Source organism: Acomys minous (genome assembly GCF_964271855.1).
Source record: "Acomys minous genome assembly, chromosome: 11".
Taxonomy (NCBI): domain Eukaryota; kingdom Metazoa; phylum Chordata; class Mammalia; order Rodentia; family Muridae; genus Acomys; species Acomys minous.
This window is the reverse complement of record NC_140492.1, coordinates 61,959,249-61,980,552: the sequence shown is the minus strand read 5'-3', so window position 1 is coordinate 61,980,552 and position 21,304 is coordinate 61,959,249. Positions and strand designations below refer to the sequence as shown.

At 41.7% G+C, this 21,304-nt stretch overlaps 1 protein-coding gene across 2 annotated transcripts in view; it reads right to left on the bottom strand.

Moving 5' to 3' along the window:
• ATP13A4 (ATPase 13A4) overlaps nt 1–18,596 on the bottom strand; it is a 125,727-nt gene extending 107,131 nt beyond the window's left edge. The window contains exons 1-2 of one of the 2 annotated variants that reach the window (XM_084802634.1): nt 18,359–18,596; nt 15,581–15,728 (exon numbers count right to left, since the gene is read on the bottom strand). In XM_084802634.1, coding sequence (XP_084658760.1) covers nt 15,581–15,728; nt 18,359–18,402 — 192 coding nt within the window. In that variant the 5' untranslated portion in view covers nt 18,403–18,596. The remainder of the gene's footprint in view (nt 1–15,580; nt 15,729–18,358) is intronic. The other variant, XM_084802632.1, reaches the window with a different exon arrangement.
• Between the last annotated feature and the right edge of the window lie 2,708 nt (nt 18,597–21,304).

Below are 21,304 nucleotides of genomic sequence, written 5' to 3'. Positions count from 1 at the left end.
GAGTTCAAGGCCAGCCTAATCTACAAAGCGAGTCCTGGACAGCTAAGGCTAAACAGAGAAACCCTGTCTCCAAAAAATCGGGAAAAAAAAGTCTAGTTACTCCCACAACAGTTGTGCCACTGTCGTATCAGTGGTCCTGTCTTGCCGGGTCTTTCATTCTCATCTCTCAGAGTTCACAGCTGGATGGTTTTGATGATTACGTTTTTTCCTCCAATAGTGTGCATAGCGCCTTCCAGCTCTGTGAAAGCTAGCCGATAGGGATGAAGCTTCCAGGAGATTATCAGTTTCATTACTCCTTGTTCCATGACTGGAATATATGGCATATTCAACAACAAGGTCTGACCGCCAAGCTCTGGAGGATATTCAGGAGTAACTCCCTGGAGGTTTAGTAGAATTCTGCACTGAATCCATCAGGCCCTGGGCACTTTTTTTAATTGGGAGATTTTTAACTACTGCTTCTATTTCAGAGATTGGGTCTATTAAACTATTATCTACATCATATATATGTAGAGATTCGTCCACTTTAGTTTTCCAGTGTGGTGGAATAAAAACTTTTCAAATATGTCCTTATGAGTCTCTGAATTTTTTCAGGGTCTGTTGTAATGTCTCCCTTTTCATAACTCATTGAGTTAATAGGATCCTCTTTTTCTTTTGGTTCATTTAGCTAACGGTCTGCCAACCTTGTTAATTTTTCAAAGATCCAACTCTTTGTTTCTTTGATTATTTGTAGTTTTTCATTTCTATTTCATTATCATTATCTGATTTTGATTATCTCACCCTGGTTACCTTTTTAGGGGTGTTGTTTATCCTTGGCTTTTAAAAACATTTAGTTCAGTGGTTCTCAACCTTCCTAATGCTGTGACCCTTTAATACAGTTCCTCAGATTATGATGACTCCAAAGCATAAAATTATTTAATTGCTGCTTCATAACTATAATTTGCTACTGTTATGAATTATGATGTAAATATATCTGATATGTGACCCCTGTGAAAGGCTCATTTGACCCCAAGGGGTCATGACCCACAAGTTGAGAACCACTGAGATTCATGCTTCGTTTACTTATTAATTGTAAAGTTCCATAATTTTTATGTAGGTACTTACTGCTATAAATTGTCTTCTTAGGCCTGCACCCATTATGCCCTAAAGATTTGGACGTACTATGTTTTCATTTTCTCTGATTTCTAGGAAATTTTAAACCTCTTTTTGTGATTTTTATCCTTAACCAAATTATCTTTCAGTGGTGTGTTATTGGTTTCCATGGGTTTGTGCTCCTTCTGTAGTTTCTATTGCTGTTTATAGCCAGCTTTATTCCACTGTGGCCAGGTAGAATGCAGATGTTATTTCAGTTTTCTTATATCTGTTGAGAGTTTCCTTGTGTCCTAATATGTTTCAATCTTGGAGACTATTTTTATGTGCTGGTGAGAGAAATGTATATTAACTAATAATTAAGTGGAATTTTTATAGATGTCTTTTAATTCCATTCTATTTATGATGCCATTTAACTCCAATGTTTTGGGGCTTAGTTTTACCTGGATAATCTGTCTGTTGGTGGCAATGGGCATTGATGTCACCTACTATTACTGTGCTGGGGTTAATCTGTGTTTTTAGATAAAATATTATTTATTTTATGAAATTCTGTCCCCCTTTGTTTTGTGTACAAACCTTTAGAATTGCAATGTCCTCCTGGTAGATTTTTTTCCTTTTATGAATATAACATGTTCCTCCTGTCTCTTCTGACTAGTTTTGGTTTGAAATCTACGCTGCCAGATATTAAATATCTATATCTGCTTATCTCATAGTTCCATTTTTATAGAATACTTTTTCTCATCTTTATAATCTATTGTGGCATCTACCATGATGGTGAGGTATGTCTCTTGGGGGCATCAGAAAGATAGATCCTAGTTTATAGTCTCGTCTGTTACTACTCTATTACTATTTATGGAATAATCAAGACTATTAAAACTAAGAATTATTTTGAACAATGCTTATTATTTCCTGTCACTGTGTAGTGCTGGTGGTGTTTTCTTTAATTTCTTTAGATTAACTATTCTGAAACTGTCCCATTTATTCCGTGTGCCCTCTTGGAAGTGTTTAACTTTCTCTTTAGACTGAAGTAATCCTTTCAGTGTCTTCTGTAGAGTTGAGTCCCTTAAATGTTTTTATCATGGAAAGATTCTTTTCCTTTAAGTATGGTAGTTTTGCTGGGTATAGTAGCCTTGGCTGGCATCTGTGGTCTTTCAGAACTTGGAAAATATCAGCCTAAGTCCCTTCTGGCTTTAAAGGTCTCCATTGAAAAGTCAAGTGTTATTTTGGTGGACCTGCCTTTAAATGTAACTTGGCCTTTCTCTCTTAAAGTTTTCAATATCCTTCCTTTTTCTGTACATTTAGTTTTAGGTTATTATATGGCATGGGGAGTGTGCTTTCTGGTCATGTTATTTTGGTATCTTGTATGACTCTCACACCTCTATAGGCATCTCTTTCCTTAGATTTGGGGGATTTTCTTCTAAAGTTTCATTTAAAATGTGAACCTGGGTTTCTTCTCCTTCTTCATACATATTATTCCTAGAATTGGTCTTTTTGTAGTGTCCCAGAGTTCCAGCATTGTCTGCTCATGAGTTTTCTTATTAGTTCTTCTCCTTGTCCTCAAGCCCTGATGTTCTTTCTTTAACTTGATCCCTTTACTGGTAGAAACTTCTGTTGAGCTTTTTCTTTGAGTGACTGAATTTTATCTTCAATTTAGCTTTTTTTCCTTCAGAAATTCTCTCTGTATTAAATTCGGTTTTCATGTCTTGAATTATTTTTTTATTGTTATTACATACAACTGTTCATGTTTTTTGCTGTCTTTATTCCAGCATTTATTGATATCCTCTAAAGTTTCTTGAGCATACTTATAATTGATAAGTGGAAGTCACTGTTGTATGCATCATCTAAGTTGTTTTACTCGGGAAACTTAACTACAGAGAACTAATTTTAGGAGGAAATATATATTGTCTTGGTTATTCATGCTGATTATGATTTTGTGATGGCAAACCATTGTTTTTAATTTGGCGTAAGTTCTTATGAAAAATGTATGGCAGTTATGTACTCAAGACTAGGAAGCATTAAAAAGGGTGAAGGTGCAGAAAATTATTATACCAAGCATAAGCAACACTGAACTACTTTGGCCAAGCTAACTGCCCATACATTTTTATAGCCACTGTTATATCCTAGTCATATTGGTTAGGATAATTAGCTTATCTGAACCATAGTTGACTAATCTTCACCCAGTCTCCTATAAAGAATTTTTCTTTTACATGCAGAACACTGCACAGAATACAAATTTTGTCATAACCACCAGAAAAAGAAAAGATAACCCACAAAGTCATATACTTTCCTGACTCAATCCAGCAGCTAAATCAAGTGAACCAACTTCCAAACAAACAAACAAACAAGGACAAATACCAAGCCTAGAGAGATGGCTCAGCATTTAAGAGCACTTGTTCTTACAGAGGAGCCAGGTTAGGTTCCCAGCACTCACATGGCATCTCACAACCATTTATAAATAGAAATTCAAAGGATCTGATGACCTCTTCTGTGCACTACTGCATACATACGCTTCACAGACATACACACATATAATAAATAAATCTTTTTTTAAGAAAGATACCTTCAAAAAAGACAGAACAAAACAACTTTACTCATTTATAGATCATAGGAGACAGTGACAGCTACCATACAAACAGATAAAAAAAATAAATTACTAAAATGTGAATATATCCATAAAGGCCAAATATGGCTAGAACAAGTTTGTAATGTCTAAAATTTTAAGTCCAGCCTGTTGGGTACTAAGAATTCCTCCCAACATGCACCACCTTGTGCTTGTGAGAAAGACAGATGATTGGAACAGAAAACAGCATGGCCCAGCTGCCTCCTTGGTGGCACAGGTGTGAAGAGGGTGACTAATGACTCCAGCAATTAGGCACGATGCCCTTCTTGCATCTCTAGTTCTTTCTCTATAGCAAAGAGAAACTGGCAAAGTTCAGTAACTTCCAAGGAGAGAACTCTCTCCAGGATACAAGCAAAACTTTACTGATGCTAGAAGAAAGAGAGACGAAAAACACACTCTAGCACTTACTTACTGTCCTTAAACTAGGACTCTACTCCTAGTTTAAGCTTAGACTGAGTAGCAAGCTGATGGAGCTACCATTAGGACATGGAAGAGCATAAAGATCCATGATTCATGTGATACGAGGGTACACCGATAGCTAATCAAGCAATCGGATCCTATTCTATTTCTGTTCGTTTCTGTGTCCCAATGACCAGAAACTTGTGATTTTTAACAAAAAAAAAATCACTCCTATGGTTTTGTTCTGAAAAAAAAATTAGCCAGAAGTTTAATATATTCTGTACTGGGTACACAGGAAGAGAAGTAAATTACATATTAAAAGACCAAGCCAGAGAAGGAAGAGATGATTGTGACCACAAGATTTCCTAATGGCTTAATGAAGAGAATCATATTTTTACTGGGTGGAGCAGTACTCTTTTGACCTAGGATCAACCATGCTCCTGGTTAAGAAAAAAAGAATGAAAGTAGTAGTGGTGCCGGTCTGTGATCAGAACATTCCAGAGACAGTGACAGCAAGATTGCAAGTTCGAGGCTAGCCTGGGCTACAAAGAGAGACCCAGATACATAAAAAAGGAAAGAAGAAAAGAGAGCAGAGGTGGGGAGGAGAGGAAAAAGAGACTGAGAATGAGAATGGACAGATGAGCCAGATGTGGTGGTGTTCATCTGCGGCCCCCAATTCTTAGTGTGTTGAAGTGGAAATCTTACTTGAGCCCTGGAGTTCCATATGAATCTTGACAACACAACAAAGCCCCGTAGGAAGGAAGGAAAGAAGGACAGGGGAGGGAGGGGAAAGGAGGGGAGGGGAGGGGAAGGAAGGAAGGGGAAAAGAAGAAAAGGGAATGGAAGGTTTAACAAAATCTGTAAAATGGCAGCAAGAAGAATACATTTAGCTGGTTAGGGAAAATGGAGGGAAATGTTTCTTGGAATTGAACAAAGGAAAAAAAAACTACAGAGAATTTTTCCTTCAACTAAAAGGTCTTTAGGTTACTGGGTATTTACAAGCTGAAGGACAGCAAAGCTGAAAGAAATATATACCATTGGCTGGAAACGTGGGCCAGAAGTATAAACTTGCTTCTGATGTACGACAGTCTGAGTTCAATCCCCAGAGGTAAGAAAAGAAATGTTCTATAAAAGAGTAGGTTTCCATATGGCTCCTCCAAACATCCTTAATGTTAGTGATCCCTTGTGAACCTCTTCCTCTATACTACCTAACCCCCATTGTTCTCCCCACTAAGAGTCCTTTCCCCCTTCATGCCCCCAAACCTACTATTTTATAAGTGATATAATATGTTCAATTGGGGTACCCTACTGTGCTGACTAGTATTATGTCAACTTGACACGAGCTGAAGTCATCTGAGAGAAGGGAACCTCAGCTGAGAAAATGCCTCCATAACATCAGGTTATAGGCAGGCCAAAGGAGCATCTTCTTAATTAGTGATTGATGGGGGGAAACCCCACATCATTGTGAGTGGTGCTATCCCTTGGCTGGTGGTCCTGGGTTCTATAAGGAAGCAGCCTGGGCAAGCCATGAGGAACAGGCCAGTAAGCAGCACTCCTCCATGGCCTCTGCATCAGCTCCTGCCGCCAGGTCCCTGCCGTGTTTGAGTTCCTGTCCAGACTTCCTACAATGATGGAGTATGATGTGGAAGGGCAAAACAAATAAACTCTTTCCTCCCCATGCTGCTTTGTTCATGGTGTTTTATCACAGCACCTACAAAGGGAATTATGCTCATCCCAGAAACCAGAGATTGCCTAATAAAAAGCCCACTGCCGGGGGTAAAATACCTCCCCTCAAGTTGTTGCTCATAGGTGTCCCAACCATCTCCCCAACAATGCAGGCTACTGTTATTATCACTGTTTGTCCACTAGAACTTTACAGTACTGCCCTATTTGCTGGAGACACCAAATGCATCCGTCATAGACTATGAAGAAATCAAGTTAATATTGACCAGGAAGCTTTCTCCCTCTGGATAGATGTTACGCATGCTATGGGAATGAAGGTGTCATCAGATTGTTACCAGATATAAGCTCTATGAACCCTAACAGTGATCAACAATTGCACGATATGCCCAAAGGGTGATATAATGGCTTGGATGTTATGAGGGCAACCAATGTTATGATTAGGTGTAAGTCCTGCTCCACAGGAGGAAATATGCCCAGCTCTGTAAATCTGGCCAAGAACCCATGGTTAATGAGCTCACAAGCCCCAGGGGTGGACTTACTACTATTATTTTGCTAAATGGGCATAGCATCAACCTGCTCTCTGAGCTCATATCTCTCTACCCATAAATTAGCACATCCCTCAGAGCTCATGAGTTCTGTTTCTTTGTGCAGCTGATAGTGGTTAACTCAGAGATTCATAACTAGCTACAAAGACAAAGGATAAATGTCAGGGAAGCACTCAGCCACAAATGGGACACCTCTACAGCACTCCCACCACAAGACACAGAGACCGTCACAGAAGAGAGGCAGAGAGAGTGTAAGAACCAGGGGTCAAGGAGGACCAGAGCAACAAACACAGTGTCCTCTGGACATGACAGGACTGCTGCATTCATAAAAATCACAGTAGCCATGGTTGACTGAACAAGATCTGTCACGAGATGTAGCCAGTCAGCATCTAGCATGGAGCAGAAAGAGGTCATGACCCCTAACTGAGGAGCCTTGAGGAGTTGCTGCCTTCTGAGGCAGGAAGAGTCAGTTTTCTTTAAGGGTGTGATCCTGGTAGGCTGACCGCACTCCGATGGATGGCCCCATACCCAGGAAGATGTGGGCAGTACAAATTAAGTTGATGGGTCATTTTTTTTTTATTTTAAAAGGACATGAAGTTGGGGGCTTGGGAGGTGGAGGTGAATCTGGGCGGAATTAGGGAGGGAGTTGTGGGTAAATATAATAAATATAATCAAAATAAGTTCTAAGAAAGTCTCAAAATGAAGATGAAGATGATGATGATGATGATGATGATGATAATGACAGCCTTTCAGTGGTGATGGACTCCCTGAAAGATTGTGCCTCTCACAGAGGAGAGGTACTCCCTTTACAAAGTCCTCCTTCATCTCTCTTCAGAAGAGGATACCCAAGAAAAAGCCCCTGGTGCCGAGCCTCGATTCTCACTTTATGGATGTGAAATGTTCGGGATGCTATGAAGTCACCATGGTCATTAACTGTGCATAACAGTCATCTGCGTCTTAGCTCCTCCACTGTCCTCCACCAGTCTACATGCAGGAAAGCGTGGCTGACAGACAAATGCTCCTCCAGGAGGAAGGCGACATTGAAACCATCCCCATTTAAGATGAGTAGAAAATGATCACATTTTGAAATTTTTAAAAATTTTAAATGGGCTATTAAAAAAACAACCTGTTTTATTTAAAAGAAGGTACAAGCAAATATTTTTATCTCTATGTTTCAAACTATCTATGCAAACTTAAATTCTCGGATACTTTTGGAGATGGCCTCTAATCCTAAAATGGTCTCTCACTCCCAGTATGTGCTGATTTTGAGAGCAAAGTCACAGAGTCTCAAAAACCTTCTAGCCTGGATCTGCCCCAAAGCTGAATCCCAGAGATGATAAAGTCGATGAGAGTCTCAGCCAGGACCCTATCTGCACCCATCAAGGTCAGAGAGTGTCCTAGCTTAAAGGACATAGCTTAGGAGAACACACAGGACACTTAGCCTCCTCTCTGTTCTTCTGAGGGAACACCCAGGCCGTGACTGTGCTCATTATGCTGAAGACTAGCCTTAGGCAGATAGCAGGCCTAAGGAGGCTGTGTCCTCATCAGCCTTGCATCCCTGACTGTGTGATGGCTTGGACAGCTCGCCAAGGCTTACATTGATGAGCCTTTAGAAAGAGCTGTAGTATATTGGGTTGTCTTACTTCAGCTAATGCTTGTGGAGTCTCAAAACTACTATCCATAGATGAATCTCCTCTGGATACATTTCCAAGTCACTAGTTCCACTGAAGGTCACACCTCTGCTCTTCCCTTTGGGCCTCAGCACCTTGTAAGCTTGGGAACCCGTTAATTGTTGACCAACACTCTTTACCCCTCATAAATGAGTAGTCCACACAGTCTTTATAAATTTCTAGTTCCCACTGAATGCAATATCTTCAGATATGTTTTCCTTTTCTTAACCAGAAAAGCTCACAGTGCTAGGCATGGCAGGACACTTCTGTAGAGCAAGCACCTAAGAGCCTGAGGCAGAAGGATAATAAATTCAAATCATCCAAGCTACATAGCAAGACTATGTCTCAAAAATTATACACACACACACACACACACACACACACACACACACACACACACACAAGCAAACACAAAAGCAAAATACCAAACCCACGGAACCTCAAAGAAAGCAACAATATCAACACTTTCTTTAAATCACAGTGATTCCATGTACCTCTTTAAACTTTTAATCACAGGGGTAGGAGAGAAGCTTGAGAAATCATCTGCATTGAAGCCTTGGCTTGCACGAGTAAGGTATTTATTATCCCTACCTTGTAAGACAAAGTCAGAGAGAGGTGTGCTTAATTTGTTTCATGGTTATAAAAATAAATACTGTCAGAGCCAACACTTCAGCGCTGGTCTCCACCTTCCTGGTGTATTTCCTTCTATTACACTTAGCTGTTTTTCACTGTTAGCAAGCAAGACGGCACATCTAGAACTGTGACAATTCAACAGACAGCAAACCACTGAGGACTTAAGCCATCACTCACCATTTACTTGGCCAAATGAGCCTAGGCATGTCACTTTAGTTTCCCTATAGACAAAAAGAGAGATGATAGTTCTCGCACAGTTACTTATAATTACTTTGTGTGTAGTCTTGGTCCATACTTGGCCCAAATCAACATCAAAATTCACTATTTACTATTACCATCTGCACTCCCAACTTCCTCCCCCAAGCTATCTGTAGTTAGTGCCCTCTCTCTCTCTCTCTCTCTCTCTCTCTCTCTCTCTCTCTCTCTCTGTATTTCTTGCATTATGGTCAATGGATTATCAATTCTTTTTAGTACTAACTTCTAATTACTGCCAAGTCCCTTTTCTACCCATCATCCTCTATGACAAGACCTTAGTTTAGTTCTGATCCTCTTGTCTAGACTGTTTTAAACATCTCCTCAGTGACTTTATCTTTCTCCAGCAAACCTTGTTCACTCCATGAAAATCTCCTGTCTCACTCCTAGTCTCAGATAATCTGTGGTTTCTACAGGTGTTGACCAGGCGAAACCCTAACCACTCCAAATAAGTCCAACTCTATCATCATAACTTGTAGCTCAGTGGTTCTAGAATGGGGTCTAAGAATCTATTTTTATATAATTTCCACCATGGGCCCAGTAGTTATTTCATGTACCAGTGCTCGGGAGTCATTAGAACAGAAAAATTGCATTCTTTGGAATGCCTTACCATGCCTCACACATTCTTACCTACTCCTGAGAGGAAACTGCATACTACTTTTTTCCCTAAGTTTTGCTGCCACCAAATTGCTCCCTAGTCCTTGTTCCTGTAAATCTGTTCACACAACTCCATGATGGCACGTACTTGCAACAGGCTCGATGTACACTACACCCTGGGGTCACAAAGGGGCTTGCACTGAAAACGACCCCACACTCGATGTAATGTGTTGCTATCACCCTGACGTTCCTTAGAATTGTTGGACACGAGCCACCTCATTTTCATTTCGCCCTAGGCCTGCGAATTATGTGCTTGGCCTTGTCCACTCAACTACGAGCTTGTTGGGAGCAGAAACTGCTTGTTATTCACGCACGATCTTCGTGGTTAGCCCAGAGGACTCCTGGCACAGGCCAGAGGTCACTTAAGTATCTGTTGAGCTCACACATGAATGAATGAAAGGCTATAATGAAGTGTCATCGAAAACTAGTATGGTGTGGCTCACTAACTCTGAAGAACAAGCAGTTTGTATTTGGGAATGTGGAAAGCTAATTGGCAAATACATGGGATTATTGGCCATTTTAAAAAACAAAAAATACATAGATTTTTTTAGCCTTGCTTTTTTTTTTTTTTTTTCCTGTGTAGCCTTGGCTGGCCTAGACTTGCTTTGTAGATCAAGCTGTCCTCGAACTCACATTGATCCGCCTGCCTCTGCCTCCCAAGTGCTAGGATTAAAGGCATGGGCCACCACGCCCAGCTTAGCCTTGCTGTTTAATTCCTCAAAGCAGTTCTGTTTCTGAGTCCTGTTGACTCTTTGATTTTCGCAGAAGGAAAAACTGCGAGTTGATGGAACTCGCAGCTACACCAGCCAATGCCACAGTGTTTGTGTCAGAGACTGGGCTTGGTTCTGAGAGGAAAGGAAAGGGGAAGGCCATGGAACGGTGATTCAGGCATGATCCCTGCTCTCCAGAAGCGATTAAATGACCTCCCCACGAGTTTATATCAGAGCTGGGTTCACTTCATGGGAGCTCTGCAGCAATGAATTGAGACTAGAGACATCAGACTTGGCGAGTAGCCCAGCTGCCTGAACATTTCAGTGGACAAAATGTCTCGGCCTGAACACAATCCCTCCACTATGTGATCTGCAGGCCCAGCAGTTAACATTGGCAAGCATCTCAGAGGTGCTCATGAAGCATAATAAGTGAGTGGCCACCAAGTCGCAGGGGGAGGGGCTTCTGCTCCGGGGTGTTAGTGAAGAAAAGGAGAGACATCAGCTATCAGTTGGAGCCAAATAATTGGTGAGGGAAAAAAAACCAGCCCCAAGTCACAGTGATGAGATGGTGGGACTGCCAGTGTGGCTGAGCCCACATACCACCTGCTACCCACTCCAAGTGACTTGCAGTAGTAGCATCTTGCCAGGGACTCAGAAATGACCTGGAAATTGGAAAGGCATCTCCTGTGTTTCCCAGGACTTCACATAATTAACTGTGTTAAATATTTGCCAGCATACCACCAAATACATTGCCTCTGTGACCTCCGCTGCCTTTTTGCACACCTTTGGACATGACCCACTTGTTTCTAGCGTGCACCACGGTGAAAGCAAAGTAAAACAATCCCATTCTCTTAGTTCAGGCTGCATGCGTGTTAGGTTAAATGTTTAATGCAACATTAATAACATCAGAAACAAAAGTAAAAAGTCCTAGGTGAAGAAAAATAAATGCCAATTAGTGTGTATAACCCGATCAGGGAAACGCAGAAACTAATACAGCTATCAACCATTGTTTTCCTGGAGTAAGTGAGCTAAAGTTAAAAAGTAATATTTGAGGATAGAGTGGAGGTGAGAGTAAATATCCATAAAAAAGAGACTGCTGTTCAGAGTATAAATATCACCACATAACTTATAGAGAGAAATGGGGTATTCGTTATGTGTCAGTCAAAAGGTAAACTGTACATCTCTGTTGGTATTGCAGTGTTATCTCTGATCATTGGTTCTTTTTTTTTTTTTTTTTTTGGTTTTTCGAGACAGGGTCTCTCTGTGTAGCCTTGGCTGTCCTGGACTCACTTTGTAGACCAGGCTGGCCTCGAACTCACAGCGATCCACCAGCCTCTGCCTCCCAAGTGCTGGGATTAAAGGCATGCGCCACCACGCCCGGCCCTGATCATTGGTTCTTAAGAAATAAATTGAAGAATATCCAAAACTGCCCAAAGCTGTCCATTACAGCCAACACAAATTTAGGAATAACAGCTAAGCACCGTGGGAGATGGAGGAGAATTCATATAAGCCCAAGGTAAACACTGGCGTAGCCATGCGGTGCTGCATCAGAAGGAGAGTTGCCCATGGGACATCTGCCCTCAGCTGTGACAAAAAAAGAGGCAGCCTTCAAAAGAGAATTCAGATCCCATTCTCTGCCCCAAAATGCGTGTTTGTGAGGATTTGTATGCATTCCTTAAGGGTAGGTTGTGACCGGTTTTATCTTATTTGGACACAGTGCGTAGGAGAAACAACAGGTAATACTTAAATTGTATCCAGATGCACGTGAGCGGGTAGATAGACCATAGATAGGGAGCTAATGAGAAAACAGTATGGTCAGCAATGTGCAGGCGGGAGCAGGGTGGAAGGCACGCTGCAGTTACCTACAGGATTCTGTAGCGTACATCCCATCAGCATTGCTCATCTCAGTGCACCAATGTGCAGTCACAAGGTGTAACAGTTACACAGGGGCCCATTGCCCAGTGTTTCCATAACACAAGGCCACGTACAGAATTTGAAGACTATAGATAATATTTGAATGCTGTGGTTGTATGAGCACCTTGTATAAGCGTGGAAAAAGAGGCACCGGCATGGTAATATTAATCCTATTCGCATGTAAACTGATGGATCATATCTCCTTTGTTCTTCAGACCTGAGTTATCGTCTCAGTTTTCATACACACACAAAATTCCACACAGTACCTTTATAATCAGAAAAACAGTCAAATGTTTGGTGTTTTGTTGTTGTTGTTGTTGTTTGTTTGTTTGTTTGTTTTGTCTTTTTACTTGCTGAAAACCTAGGAGCAAATTTAAGGGACATCACTTTTCCAACTCTTGCTAGAATAAAACACCTCTCCAGAAACAGTCATTTCACTTATGTGCTCGATGGATCAGTTAATCTATATCATTGTCAGTCACGCATGAAAAAAATGAACAGCGGTACTTCTAAGGCATTTCAATGAGAAATGTGACAGACTGCGGTTCTTGAGTATGTAAGCTTCTAGGCTACCTCATACTCCCAGCGCACAAAAAGGAAAGCTCCTGCCCCGAGTATAAGGTAAGATCAGGCCTCTACAGAAAACAGAAATATATATATATTTTTTTATTAATATAAAAGGTGACATCATTGTTGTGGGGCAGTGTTCAGTCAGTGGGTTAATTGCGTAGGTATGAACCACTCCTATCTTTGTTTAGACATTAAGCAGTCATGAGTCCCCAAAATTGTTCCTTCTCAAAACATTTCCACATTGAGGCTCTCAGCTAATCCTTCTAAGAAGCCTGTGAGACAGGTAAAGTAAAGGAAAAAAAAAAAAGGACCACTCCTATTTTATTGAAATAGAAACTAGGGCTAGGGCTTGAATAGACAAGTAGCTAGTTCAAGGCCAAAGCATGTGCTCTAGACATCTTTCTGAGGCTTTTTGAGAGTGTCTGAGGAAGCCTTCTCCAACAGGCGCCTTCTTATCCTTTTCATTTCTTTCTTTTTTTTTTTTTTCTTGAAGGCAGTGTTACTTCAAGTCACCTCTAATTGCTTTTTGGTTTCTATTTCTTTGATTCTGGACCGAAAGATAATCCCGTCCGTTCTCTTCTTTTATAGGAGAGCTAAACCCCAGACTGTTAGTTTTTCTTGAAATTTGAAGCCACTTCTATCATTGGAAGAATTACAATTAGAAATGCCCACACCCATGCTGTTTACAAAGAATCTGTAAACACTTTGGTGTGCCACGTGTTTAGACAGTCTTGGCTTTCTAAAAGGGATTAGCCTACAAGTCAGAGGAGACAAATGTACTCAGCAGATACAAATTCTATAAAACAGCCTACCTTGGGGGATCAGACATTCTCCTTAGCTTTGCTTTCTTAGGAGAAGAAATATGTCCTACTAGGAGTACAGTGAGCCCGGTAAAATCTGAAAAGGTATCTGTGGGCTGTGTTCAGATACAGAAACACAGAATTACCAGCTATGGAATGTTCCAGCTCTTAGACTTGCTGGCGGAGGCAACCTTAGGCAAATAAATGCCTTGTATATTGTTCTGCCCATTGACCTCACAGGGTCATGGTGAAGACCAAGTAGCTATGAAAATACTTTGCATACCAAAACCTAGAATAAAAATATATGATAGATGATAGATAGATAGATAGATAGATAGATAGATAGATAGATGATAGACAACTTTTGACATTTACTGCCTAGAATAAGGAACAGTGTAGTAAGAAAAATGGTGCAGCACCAGGCAGGTTTCTGCAGTTGGAACAGGACAGGGAGCTGGACGCGTGCATGCTAACACTGCACCCCTGCTGAGCCTACTGGTCAACCCACTGCTCACCAAAATACACAGTGTCCTTTCCCCAGCCAAGGCACTCAGCCGGTGCTTCCAACTTCGTACAAAACTGAGCTGGTGTCGTTGATGGTGCTGTAACAAAGATGACTCAGTAGCGGAATTGTTTGACCTAGGACATTTGTTAGGCTAAGGAGGAGGTAGTCTTCAAGAACATAGGTGACCCATGTGGTATTTGAAAGGCAAACTGTAGTCAAGAAAGGGAAGGATGTGTGTGTTTACAAATGAAAAAGGAGGAAGGCATAAAAAAAGGCCCTGCCTTCTGGTATGAGCGTTCAAGGTGATGGTAAGCATTCAACTTCAATCTCTCAAGGAAATACTTGAGAGGAAAAAGAAACATGAGCCACTGTGAAGCCAGGAAGTCATTTTTCTGGTGACATTTGGGTAGAGCCTTGAAAGCAACTATCTCTTAATAGTAAAATCTGAGAGAAGTAAAGACATGGCTAAGAAATCCATCTGAATTAAGGCGCCCCTTATTTCTTTATAATTTTTCAAGCTTTGATAGATGGGATCTATTCCAGAAGGTCCAAAGGGAAAAAAAATGTTGTTGCTATAGAAACAGGTAAGCAGATTAAACTTGAAAGACCAGTTTTAGAACAAAGAATTTAATAGTCAGGACTCAAGCAATTAACCAAGAAAACATTTTAAGTAAATATCTTTCGGGTTTGTTATTTGTATATTAATTCCAGGAAGATAAAACGCTATTATAGAGTGAGAGCATCACATTTTCACGTTTTAATTGCATCATTACCGGCATAAAAGGCTATGCTTACACAATTAGCAGAAAGACCTTATTAAACAGAGCTGCACATCTCTGACTCTCTCTTGATTATGTTGTAATTGAGAAATATCGCTTTAAATTCAACAAGAACAGAGTCATCTGTGATTTTCTTACAGTTCTCAAGTTTCAGGAGCACATCTACCACGAGAGGACAATGAACTACACAAAGTTGTCTGTAGCCAACCTCTAAAGCAGTAAATGGGTTTTTTTGGAAGTTAAAAAAAAAGTGCGTGTAGGTTGATAATTGTTGGTGCTTGTGTTATGTGTCTCCGCTGCTGAGCAGTCTCAGCAGCAAGACTGAGATGAGAGAGAGGTCAAAGACCCAGCCCCTGGCTGCCTTGCCTTTGGTGTTCAGTTCTCCCTATCAGGGAAAACTCTGGTCCTCACCTCGGGGACCTGCTGAAATGAGAGTTCTGGACACAACTTCCCATACAGATGGAGACTCAAAGACATCAAGAGGCCCTGTGTTCCTTGCCCCTTCTGTTTTACTTCAAATGAAAACAATCTTGATGAAAATGAATACAATATGTTCATTCTACCAAACTCATGCTGTCAGGAGTTACATTTACAGGACAGAGAGATTCCTTGAATATCCTGTCTTCTTGTGTAACCCCGGAGTCAACGCGCAGTGAAGTTGTGTGAGTGTGTTCACGCACGTGCGTGTGCGAAGCTGGGGAAGGGGGAAGCAAGAAGATAGAGAAGAAGACGGGACAGGCTGTGGCTGGAAACTTACCATCTCGTTCTCATCCCCTGCGTTGAGTAAAGCGTGCTGGTCCTTCTTAAGGCGGTGGTCCCCCATGGAAACGCACTCCGCTCCTGCTCCCTGACCCTTGTGTGCAGACACTTCCAGGACCAACTCCAGGGCCACCTCCTCCGGACCGCTGAGTGAAAGAGTTAATGATCTTCCAGGTTAAACCCTACTTCTTGAACACACACCTTCTTTCAGCAAATGACAATACTTAGCAAAGTGGACTCCTCCCCCGGGCACTTCGTGCCAGCAGGAATTTCTGGCTGCTCCCTGTTCCTGCATTCTCTCAAAGCAGCTGTCTCCGACGAAGCTGCTCCCAGGCCGATCTTTTTGTACCCAACTTAGAGGGGGAAAAAAACTCATTGCCTGCCCACAGCCTGCCAGCGTAAGGCATCTGACTGCAAATCCAGCAAGGACAATGCAGAGTTGGCAGGACCCTCTGCAGAAACCGGCTCAAGAACTCCCAGGTCGCTGCCTTATTCCCAGAAGCTGAGGAGCTGGATTATTGGGGGTGGGGATGGGGCGTGGGAGGGTGGAGGGGTGGGGGTGCTAACAGAGCTAAGATTTTCTTTTGCTTAGTTAGAATCCCCAATCAATAATTTTTTTTAGTACCATTCTCATTCATTTTACTTACAAATGGTACAGATTATTCATACTCCACCTCAACAAATGTTTATAATCACACTTCCTTTTGTGTGTGTGCTTAATGTGTGTATAGAGCTGGGCTTGCTTTTCTTGACAAGCGTGTAGTAAAGGCATAAAACTATGATCAACCTATGCCAGGCAGTCCTTTTTAGCTCGAATGTTTGTGAGTAAACTCTAACAGATGTCGAGAAACAAAATATTCAAATGACAGCAAAAATTGAAGGGGCTGGTTTTTATTTCCTTGATTTTTTTTTTCAAACTTTGTTTTACGTGTACAGACGTTTTTTTGCTCACGTATATGTCTATGCACCACATATGTGCCTGGTGCCCTCAACTGCCAGAAGAGGGCGCCAGATCCCCTAGAACTGTAATTAAAGGTGGTTGTAAGTTGCCACCTGTGTGTTTGAAATCACACCCAGGTCCTGAGCCATCTCTCCATCCCCCAAATCCACTTATTTATTTACACGCAAGTTATGCAAAAAAATTATAGTTTTGGCATATAATCACAAAATAACTAAGTCACGTTTGTTATCCTCAGACCAATGGAAGGATTCAAATGCGTAAATAAGTCTGTTGGGTTTTGATTCTGCGAGTTGGAATGTAAGTCTGAGATGCCCGTAGGGAGTCCCAGTGTGGTACAGAGAAGCATAGAAAGAGAAGCTACCAGCCATCCATGTCTGAGCTAGTCTTGCTACGTGGTCTTTGGCCTACAAGAACTAACTTGGGCGTGCCCCGAAATATCTCAGCAGGAATGCTGAGAGAAAGGAATGGTGAACTTTGAAAGTGTCTTGACAGTGCTGACCAAGTGTCATTGCCATTTTTTAGACGAAACATTGATTTTAACATCAGTTGGTAGCACAGTGGTTAGGGACATGTAGTTCAAAGCTGGAGGACTTGGCTTCCGTTTTGGGTTTTGTCGGGTAGCAGCTTTGCCACCCGGAGATACAGCAAGCAACATGAACTCCACCGGCCTCTGTTTGCTTGCATGTAAAGTGAGAATGAAGGCCACAGGGATCTCCTTCTTGAAGCTGTGCTTTCAGAAATAGTGTCTGGGAAGCCGTTCAGTAAAGGACAGTCACTGTATCCACACACTGCCCTGGCCAGCACTCATCTCTCCAAGTTGACACAAGTAATCCTTAAACAGAGATAAAGGTGTGTGAGAGAGAAAGGAGACACACATATAAAATACACACATACAGAGAGAGAGAGAGAGAGAGAGAGAGAGAGAGAGAGAGAGAGAGAGAGAGAAAGCTTAAGCAAATGATAAAAAATAAGATAAATATTTTAAAAAGCAAACTAAGAAAACTCATTGTAACAATAATCATATATGTGCATATTTGTGCATTCTCAAGTATAGTGTGTAGCTCTTGAAATTTGCAAAAATCATAAGCATTATTTAACCAAGTAATAAAATTAACATTTTATCACAAGGTAGACATATAAGCAGTATGAAATTTCTTTCTAGAGATAATGAGAACAATCTAGAATTAGTGATAGTATATATTTGTAAATAGCCCACAATTCACTGGTTTTTATTTCAACAAGTAACCATTTAGTACATTTAGCAAAGGATATAATAAAACAAAAAATTTTGCATTTCATCTCAATTTCGGCAGATAGGTAGGGAAAGTGGCAGTGGTAGTGAGCAGGTGTGGGTGGTGGGGAGGGGGGGGCTACAATCAGGATGTAAAGTGAACAAACTTTTAAAAATAAATTTCATGTCAGAAAAATAATAGCTAGAATATCATTATTTTTCATAATTCCTATTCCTATTTGTTCTTGAATATGTGGAGGTAGAAGTGACCTTCAAGAGTTAAACCTCTTGTGGAAATAAGGCCAACACCAAAATCCCACGTCACAAATGCAAGTTTCACAAGAGTGACAGAGGAAACACAAAAAAGGAGGCAGGGCGGGGAGGCTGAGTGAGGGGATGGAGTTCTTAGGATGGTACCCTGAATACACTGAGACGGTTAGCACGAGATGCTCAGATCTGGAAAGAGTGTCTAATAGCAAAAGCTGCCCCCATCATTCTCTGAGTCTCTCTCCACACTCACTTCTTCTCAAATACTCTAAGCCGAGTAAGACAGCAACATGCAAGGAGAAAAAGTAATTAGCTACCTCTTCAGCGGCTGTGTGGTATCTCTTGCCTTGCTTTCCTTCATCCCAGGAGCAGTCTTCAGCCTCTGGGAGCCTATAATAGTTGCTAAGTAGGGCTAATGGCAGCACCTGTTTCCCTGCCAGGTCGTGAGGGTGCTGGCATTTCCCTTGCTTGGCCTGTTTAGATAGTGTGAAGATAAGTCCAGCCATGTTTCATCATCTGTTAATTTCTGCCTTTCGCCTGAGAACCTCACCGAATGTTGCAACATCCCCCCTCTTGCAGCGCCTTTAGAAGGCAGGATGATGAGCAATATCTTCTTGCTCCCCCCACTCCCCCATTAGAAAGCTATAGGAACTGAGTCAGAAAGAGGTCACAAAGGACTGTTCGGGGGCACGCGCCCTCAGCATGCTGTAGAACTGGAAAGAGGAGGTGCTTTCATTCTGCTGGCTCGTCACTGGTGTTAAGCTGGCTCCGGCTTCCTCCTCAGTCTGCATTGCACAAGGCTGACCTTTGTAAAGCTGCACGCCATGGCCTACATTCAAAGGTTTTACTGTGATTATTAGTTAGCTTAATCTGCATGAACATATACTTGGTACACAATAGTGTAACAAGCAAAGATGGTCTGTCCCAAAGAGGAATAACCTACCGCAAGGTGGTGGTGTGTGTGAAGTTTAATGGAATTAATTGCTGTTTGTAAAACATCTAGCAACACTAGGATTAAAGGGCCTAATACAGAGATGCAAGGCCTTCCCATTAATTACAGAAGAAAAGAGCAAGCTATTGGCTCTCTGCTTCTAGAGGAACTGCTCTCAACCATATGGGCTCAGGGCTGAGCCCTGACCTCCATGGCAGCTTGCAGAGGCTTGCCACAAGAGCTTCTCTCGCTAGCTGTTATTTCCAAAAATTAAAGATAAAAAAGGTGCTCACTGGAGGCAAGAAGTAGCCATCACGTAAAGATTCTCTTGGTGGGAGACTATTGGGACAACTAATTCCAATTCATTCAACATGGTCTGTAAAAACAGAAACCAAGACTTGGTCTTCCCATAGGCTCTGCCATGGTGCCTCTGTATTTAGCTTTGAGAACTTTTGAAACCCTGGATATACAAAGCAGTTCAGGTGAGGGTGTGACTAGTAAGAATCAGAAGCCATCATGACTTGCTTGGGTCTCCTCATTTCTCAGGTAAAGAAACTTGAGAAAATTGAAAATGGTTTGTCATGCAATCTGCAAGAGCCAAGTTACATGCAAAGACTTCTGTTTTTCTATAACATGTTTCACCCACGGCCACGTTGCTTCTCAGCTTTGTCTCGTTTTGTTTTTTAAGGGAATAGCAGAAGAATATTTGGGTGGAAAGTCTCTCTTTTGAATATTTAAGAGGGTCACATTTGCAAAGCAGTGGATTTAAGTAGAATATTCCAGAACTAAACAATTGAGTATAGCTGTGGCAACCGTACCAAATCCTAGGCCAATTCTAATAATTTATGTAATGTGCAGAGAGAGGGCTTAGAACATGGCATTCACTCACCTTTGGGATCAAAAAAAAAATGTCTACTTGGGGAACCAAGAAAACTGCAGATTTTAACAAAGAAATCCAACCAACCAGGCAATTGAAGGCCAGGGCAGTCTTTGCTTCCTGCTTAGTAGAGCATGTGACCAGTGAGCAAGGAAGACGGAAGATGTTGACGTGGACAAGAGTAGGACAGGTGATACCGGAAATGCACATAGGAAGCTGCATCCATCCTCTAGGGGCCAAGCTCCAGTGAGAAGCCTTTGGCCCGGAGCTGGGTTCCAGTGCAGAGTGGTAGCTCATCAAGAGAAAGGGTCTGGGTTTGAGGCAGTCTGTCAAGGAATTCCAAGTAGATAAAGACCATGATATTTTGAGGAGAAAGGACTTAAATTATCAATGAACGAAATTCAGTTTTTATTTCTACGTGACACATCTTCCTATACCCTAAGCAAATGGAGAATAGAAAACGTTAATCCCTAATGGAGGAAGGGAAATGGTAGTCGAATCTTCCCCCCACTTAGTGTGGCGTCAAAGGGAAGCTGCCCTCAAGGCCCTCTTCTGGCAAAATGCCTCAACTAACTGAACAGGTGGGATAAGGAGACTGGTGCCTCTGTGAGAAGGGCTTCCTGCTCTTCCATCAGACCCACCTTTGGCTCCCAGCTCCTGTGTGTGAGGTGCAGTGGGCTCATGACCACCTGGTATTCCAGCTCCAGGGGATCCAAAGCCTTTTATCAGCCTCCATGGGCACTGGCATAAACATGGCATATATACAAGCAGATACACACACACACATTTGAACAAATATTAAAAATTAATAATGTGTGGGTAACTTTGGGATGGTCTTGCAAGGCAAGTGCAACTTTAAAGCAACAATGTAGCTCCCAACAGCCTCTTTTCTTTCTTTCTTTTTTTTCTTCTTTTATTTTATTTTATTTTATTAATTTATTCAGATTACAACTCAATTGTTATTCCATCACTTGTATCCTCCCGTTCCTCCCTCCCTCCAGCTTTCACCCTATTCCCCTCCCCTAGGTCTATGACCGAGGGGTACCTCCTCCCCCACTATATGGTCATAGACTATCAAGTCTCATCTTGGTAACTTGCTTATTCTTTCTTTGAGTGCCACCAGGCCTCCCTACTCAGGGGAGATGGTCAAATATGGGGCACCAGAGTTCATGTCAAAGTCAGTCCCCGCTCTCCTCATAACTGTGGAGAATGTCCTCTCCATTGACTAGATCACAGTAGGCGTTCGATGTTTTTACTACTTGTATTGTCCTTGGTTAATGCAATAGTTTGAGCAGACCCCCCCTGAGCCCCGATCCACTCATCACAATGTTCTTCTTGTAGGTTTCTAGGACCCTCTGTGTCCTTCTATTTCCCCATCTCCTATCTCCTATATTTCTCTTACCTAGAGTCTCAGTAGGATGTCCTCACATCTATCCCAATTTCCTGGTAAGTGAA